Raw genomic sequence first — 7,422 nt, forward strand, 5'->3', positions numbered from 1 at the left:
CAGATTCCCTTTAAAATCTATAAAATCTACAAAAACTTCACACATGACCTCCTCAGAATCAGCTGATAATTGTTAATACATGCCAGCGTTACAGGCTCTTCAAGCAGGAGGTGTCAAAATCTAAATCCTAATGTTGTTCATGTTCCGCATGATTTTTTCTACAACCAACTTTTCTTTTTCAGATTTTTGATATTTTCACACAGAAGGAATCTCGGTTAGAAGATGAGTCTGGTATCAAAATGCAGGTAAAAATGAGAACCTTCAGTCGCAATAACTTGTTTTGATAAACCGCCTATCCTACATGGTGATATGAGCCTTGAAAGTTTAACCAAGATGCAGTTTTCTCCAGTGAATTACCAGGAAACAGATCACACATCCAGGGTACCAGTGACTGCTTCTAGCACTCTGTGTCATAGACATTAAATAGTTTTGGTATTAAAACTATGATCTATATCTCAGGATGCTGCTGCTTGAAATTGGTGTAAAAAGTCCTGCTGAACAAAAATTAGATTTAGATTGTAATACCTGGTGTGGATTCAAAATTGATGTGGCTGCAGGTTTTCACCAGAGCTCAGATTTCTGTTTTAGCTCTAAAAAGTCCACGTGGCTCATGAAGTTGTGAGGTTAGAACAAAAAATCATTGATAATTACAAATCAAGAAATCTAACCCTACTCTAATGTACCTGAAGTGCCTGTAGCTTTAAAATAAAATATCCAGAGGGCAGAGGTTCAAATCTTGGATGACATCCTTACATATAGTTGAGGTGGGAGGTCCTGATTGGTTTTTCTTTATCAAATTAAACTTTAAAACAAACCAAAGTTTTTAAAGAAACTGATCTCTGTGTAAGATGTGAGTCAGAAATCAGAATTTAAAAACGTGTGTTTCATGTCTGTGTGTTCAGATTCAACTCAGTGTGACTCAGAATGAACTTGCATTTATTAGAGCACCTGTCTAATTTGTTAAGTCCTGCGTACATACACGTAGACTATCCAGCATGATGAAGGGTTTTAACGCCACTCAGCTCTCCACACTTCACCGTTCTGAACAGGAATGAGGAATTTAAACTGAATCCACCTTTTTATAGCCAAACCTGAGAAACTAATCAAGCATCACATTCAACCACTAAAACTAATGTTTCTGTTCAGGAATGCAGGTAAATAACTAGAATCTGATATTTTAATCAAGAAATAATAATGTGCTTCATTCTTTTTTCTTTTTTTTTTGTAAAAGAGTAAATTAGAAAATTCACAGAAAACAATAATAATTATATTTTAGCATTAAAAACATCTTTCTGATTAAAGAGCTTCTACATACAGAAACATAAGAGATGATTAATGTAGGGCAGCTGTGGCGTAAACCTGACACTGGGTGGAGGTTTAATACATTTATTAAACACTGTACTTGTTAAAAATACAGATACGANAACATGCAGAATCACAGAGAAAACAGAAGCTCGTAGTACAAAAGGAATCAGACATGCTTCTGTTTTCCAGCTGCAGTAACAACAGTCAACAGTCACACAACACACCAGGGAGGAACCACAGCTTCGTTTCTCATCGGGCTCCGGCAGGTAACAAGATTAATGTGCCTACATGTGGAAGCGTGGACGGTGTAGGTGCTCCATCAAAGTAAATCGTTAAAATATAAGATTCATGTTATACAGTACAAATGCTTGAAAATTATTATTGATTCTGACTTGTAGCTAGAAAGAAAAAGCCTCAGTCTTGGTTTTAACCTTCAGACGTCCGACTGCCGAACAGAGACAACATTCAAACGGTAATCCGTCACATTAGCATGACTGGTCTGTGAAGAAACGAAGTGCTGCAGTCAAAAACATCTCAGAGAGACAAGATAAAACCATTCAAGCTTTAAAACAGACACACAAAAGCTCTTCTATTAGGACTTTCTATGCAATACAAATTCAGTTTAATGAACCTTCTCACACCGGAACGGTTTGATTGACTCGATTAATCTACTATTCCTGATTTGTTTAAAGGTGAACGTGGGCTTCATTCACAGCGTATACTCTTTTCATTAACTATGTCCAGAATCGAAAGATTTTTTTTCTCCCTTCAAGTAAAGAGTAAAGCAATAAAAGCTCATTTGAATATTTGGCTGCTGCTCAGAACCACTCAGGTGCTCGGTTCAGAGGAAGGCTGTTGATTCAACAAAAGCACTGATGTGGTGATGTGACAAGCTAAGTGAGCAAATTATCTTCTGTCTTGCTTCACAAATCAGATGTGCTAAAAGAAAAAGTGACAACATATGGTCGACCTCAGCAGAGTGGATAGAAATGATGACCTTTAATGGAGCTGGAAGAATAAACCTATTCTGATCCCGGCGAACACCGGGCCTCCGCTAGAGGACACATTAATGTGCCCCACTTCCATCACTTTCTAATTATATTCTAATTAAAAATCTCTCAAGATTAATATCAGCAGCACACTGAGGAATCAGTTCAAAAGTGTGGCAGCAGTAAAATTAAAAAGAATTCCATATTATTATATTTCCAATGCACCTGTTTCTGGTTCGATATTAATGCTATTATTAGAAATGCTATTTTTGTACGTTCACGGCGAGAACAGTGATATTAGATTCAAACAGGAACCGTGTTTAATCTACATCTGGAGAATTTATAAGTTGACCTTTCAGAGGAAACCACCCTGATAATATTCGCTGTCTCAGTAAAGCTGTCAGGACTTTTTATTTAATCGCATTAGGACATTAAGAAGCAGATTGATGCGTGCTGATAATTCTGATTCTCAATCATGTCTTCCCGCTGTCATTACTAATCAAGTCATGTATTCTACTGACGTGTATTAATCTTTAATTATTGTGCTCATAAACCTCCATTGAGTCATTTTAACATGACCTAGATGCAGTAAAACATCCGTTTGTTTCTTCCTGCAGACCACATAATGTCCATTACATAAACTGAGAAGAAGAAAATGTCAAACTGTCTCCGTGGAGCGTACAGGCGTGTTTCTACGTCCATTCTTCTATCTGACGATGAAACACTCTGACACTGACGTTAGCTCCGTCCAACGTACGCCTTCACCAGCCAAGGTGAGCCTCTGTACTTTACCTGATCCTGAAGAATCTTCCACATATTCAAAAGTCGCCCTATCACCCAGAGTCAAGCACAAACAGTGACACCCTCCACACTCCGCTGCAGCTCGCTTATTAAATCAAGGCCTTATCATGAGTCAGACGCACAAAGAGGGTTTCACTCTACTTCACCTGCTGACCAGACATCACGTCTCAAGTGCAAATGTTCTCACTGAATGATGTCAAATGCATCACGGTCGAACTGCTTTCACAAACAATAAAAGTCGGAAATTAAATATGTGTTGGATAAGACAAATTTAAACCACAAGTTTACATCCACTGTATAAAAAGACATAAAACCTTTTTCTCACTGTCTGACAGTAAATCAGACCAAATATTTGCTAAACACCAGAATAATGAGAGAGGGAATTTTTTTTTTTATGACTTTCTTCAAAGTCAGAAGTTTACATCCACTAAGATGCCTTCAAACTATTTGGGAAAGCCCAGATGATGATGTCATGGCTTTGGAAGCTTTTGATTGGTTAACTGACAACATCTGAGTTAATTGGAGGCACAGCTGTGGATGTATTTTCAAGCACACCTCAAACACACTGCTTCCTTTTGTGACAACATGGAAAATCTAAAGAAATCAGCCCAAGATATCAGGAGGAGAACTGTGGACCTCCACCAGTCTGGTTCGGTACATCTGGAGGAAAAAGGAGGAAGCTTGAAGCCTGAGAACACCATCCCAGCTGTGGAGCACGGGGGTGGCAGCATCATGCTGTGGAGGGACTGGTGACCTTCACACAATAGATGGCATCATGAGGAAAGAACATGATGTGGAGATACTGAAGCAACATCTCCAGACATCAGCAGGAAGTTAAAGCTTGGACACTAATGGGTCTTCAGATGGACAATGACCCTCAGCATAGCGCCAGATTAGCTACAGAGAGGCTTCAGGACAACAGAGTCAGTGTTGTGGAGTGGCCATCACAAAGCCCTGATCTCCATCCTGGAGAACATCAGTGGAGCAAGGAGACCAACAAACCTGACCCAGTTCCACCAGTTCTGTCAGGAGGAATGGGCCAGAACTCATCAGACTGTTGTGAGAAGCTTGTGGAAGAAAACCCAGAACGTTTGACCCAAGTCATAGAGTTTAAAGGCAACGCTACCCACATCACCAGTTAGCTCGTACATACTCACACCAGCCGATGAAGAGGAAGACCCACTTTCTCAGCTTGTCGGTTGAATAGGTCATTACGATGGCCGTGTGGAGGTAGCATCCTTCAACAAACATCCAGAAGAAGTTCGTCACCACAAAGTAGTTGTATATTGTCGTAATCAGTCGACACCACGGCTGGAAGAAGAACAAGACTCAGAATCATTCAGATATAATTAACATCTTAAGACAATTATTAGGACTTTGTAAACTGTAGAACACTTTACCTCGTTGCTCTCATGGATGTTGTGGTCAATCAGCTGAAGCAGAAACCACATGACGTTCCTCAGAATGAAGGTGGTGATCAGGTTCCAGTGGATGATGTTTCGTAGGCATCGTATGCTCCTAAACCAGAAGCATGCGAGAAGTTTTATTACGAGGCTTTGAACCTACAGCACATCTTGTTCAGTAATTGTTTGCTAACTCATTAGCTTTGATGTTGTTCATCAGTTCTAGAGTCATTTAAACCCAATCAGCATGTTATCAGGCTATGAGCTGTTCCTGTTTGCTCTCTACTTACAGCTGTACAGACAGTTATCACCAGATTCCCTTTAAAATCTATAAAATCTACAAAAACTTCACAAATGACAGGAACGAGGAATTTAAACTGAATCCACCTTTTTATAGCCAAACCTGAGCAGCTCACTGGACTTCTCTGAGAAACTAATCAAGCATCTCATTCAGCCACTAAAACTAATGTTTCTGTTCAGGAATGCAGGTAAATAACTATAATCTGACATCTGAGTCAAGAAATAATAATGTGCTTCATTCTTTTTTCTTTTTTTTTTGTAAAAGAGTAAATTAGAAAATTCACAGATAACAACAATAATTATATTTTATCATTAAAAATATCTTTCTGGTTAAAGATCTTCTACATACTGGTGTATGAACCATTACAGAGACATAAGAGATGATGAATGTAGGGCAGCTGGGTGGAGGTTTAATACATTTATTAAACACTGTACTTGTTAAAAATACAGATACGACGGGTCCTCATGCTTTAAAGAGCCACTAAAAAGTCTAATAACTCCATTTGTGTGAGTTTGAACACTGAGTTTTGGGTGCAGATGTTGGTCAGAATGTGTTCCAGTTGCAGATTTTTTTTGTTGAACTCCAGAGAGATTTAATCTCAAAGCAACTATTTTGGGCTTTAACCTGGAAAAAAAAAACAAAAAAAAACAAAAGCGTATTTGCTGTCAGAAGCCCACACTGATCACAGCTCAGCACACAGAGCAGCTGAGGCTGTTTGGGCTTCGTCCTGCTCAAACAGATGTAGGTGTGTGTTTATTCAAACCAGGACATGAAAGGAAGAACAACTGCCTCCAAGACACAAGTGTTGGGAAATACACAATGGGCCGCGCTGAGGCTGAGCCGAGCCGCTGAGATCTGCTCCGCTGACATGAGCGAGTTAATGATATGCAGTCTGAGGATATGACACGAATTTCACTGATTGTCTTCTGTGTGGCCTCATGAATACGGGACACTTTCAGATAGGAACTATTTCTGTACTTGCCTTAAGCACAAGAAGAGAATGAAGGCCACGACGAGAGCTCCCACGGAGATACAGTGGCCTAGGTAGTTGATGATCAGCGCTATTTTATAATGCATTGGATACTTCCTCTGCAAAGACAACACATGAGCAGCTCCTTTAGTGCCACGAGCAGGAGAACAGAGCAGACAGAAATGGACAGAAACACGTGAATAATTCAGCATCTGATGTATGTCCTCATGCTGTTTGAATGCAGCTGCTCTTCCCTCGCGTAGTTTGTATTCTAATGCATATTCAGTGAACTAATGGATCGTCACGAGTAATTACAAACTCAGGTCATGACAACATCGCTTCTGTACGACAATTAAGAGGCAGAGGCGTTCAGAGTGCTTTGACGATAAGCTCTTACTTCACCAACGCACATAATCGCTGGTCTGTAATGGAGCAATCAGTTACTAGCACATCGTACGCTTAAATCAAACTGCAAAATGTACATTTATCTCTGGCTGCAGTCGCATAATGTGAAAGATTCTTGATTTAATTTCAATTATCTCAAGCTGTTTGCAGTTTACAGAAGACGAGACAACGACTCGTTCTCCGTCTGTCGAGTCGCCGCCGTTCTGAAGTTTAGTTAAAAGAAGAGAAAGCAAATGTCATTGACATACTTGAGTTGTCTCGGCTTAAAATTATCTGAGAAAATAGAGCAAGACCCAGAAATACACATAACCAGGAGACATGATGTGGAGTAATCAGGCCAAAACTCATTACGTACAGTACATCAGTCTTACAGTTTATCCTCAGGCGTCGCTGACACAGACACAGACAGTATGTTTGTCATCAGTAAAACAAATGCTGAGTTTCATCTATAAAGAGCTGCAGTTCAAAGCAATAAAAACACATTTTCTGCTCTGAAAGGCGGTTTGTCTGTGTGGCATCGGGGTGGTGATGAGAGGCTGTGTGGAGCATCCCTGTGAGATAGTTGAGGACGCGTCCACCACACTAACCTTCTCCTCCAGAATGGGCTCACAATTGGAGTAATTGCTCTTCAGCGCCCATGTCCCGTTGTCCATGCATTCCCTGTACGCGCTCCCTGCAAGAAAGGAAGAGTTACGAGAAAGCAGAGGAGCCGCAGCATTGTTACAGACACACGATGAGTTTTAAAGATCATCTGCATTCGGCATCAGACGCTGCATCCAGCTGCGTCGCTGCCGGCGTGAGCTGCTTATTTGTTTTGGCAACGTTCTAGTGAAGTGTTTGCCAAGTAGGTACGCTAAACATCCGTGTTATTTCTTCAAAGTTGAGCGCTATCTGTCTGACGCTAACACAGAATACCAATTCAGTAATACGACTTCTTATTCATGGGAGGGAAATGCAAAGCCTCTTACTCTCTCACTTTATTTGCATATCTTTAAAAAAAAAACGCTTTTCACAACTTTGAATTTTTCATTTTGAAGTTCCTCAATGCATATTTAGCGAAACCCTTTATCTCTTTAACGCCAGAAAACGTAGAAAGAGTTGGGCGGAAACGCAGCGGCGCTAAACGGGAAAAGCTGATTTTCTTCTCCTGTATTATAAGCGACCACTTGAGGTGATCATCAGAACCGCCCCGATGCCGCTTAATTTATTTAGGGTTTTCTTCATGTTGTGAATAAAAGCTGCGGCTGG

At 40.3% G+C, this 7,422-nt stretch overlaps 1 protein-coding gene across 1 annotated transcript in view; it reads right to left on the reverse strand.

The window, feature by feature from the left end:
• The window catches only part of LOC103358090 (corticotropin-releasing factor receptor 2), a 38,802-nt gene that overhangs the window by 9,079 nt on the left and 22,301 nt on the right, over positions 1–7,422 (reverse strand). Inside the window, exons 3-6 of the mRNA XM_008282909.1 lie at positions 6,762–6,847; positions 5,782–5,888; positions 4,496–4,613; positions 4,231–4,406 (exon numbers count right to left, since the gene is read on the reverse strand). Coding sequence (XP_008281131.1) covers positions 4,231–4,406; positions 4,496–4,613; positions 5,782–5,888; positions 6,762–6,847 — 487 coding nt within the window. The remainder of the gene's footprint in view (positions 1–4,230; positions 4,407–4,495; positions 4,614–5,781; positions 5,889–6,761; positions 6,848–7,422) is intronic.

The sequence above is a fragment of the Stegastes partitus genome, unplaced genomic scaffold (genome assembly GCF_000690725.1).
Source record: "Stegastes partitus isolate 25-593 unplaced genomic scaffold, Stegastes_partitus-1.0.2 Scaffold289, whole genome shotgun sequence".
Lineage (NCBI taxonomy): Eukaryota > Metazoa > Chordata > Actinopteri > Pomacentridae > Stegastes > Stegastes partitus.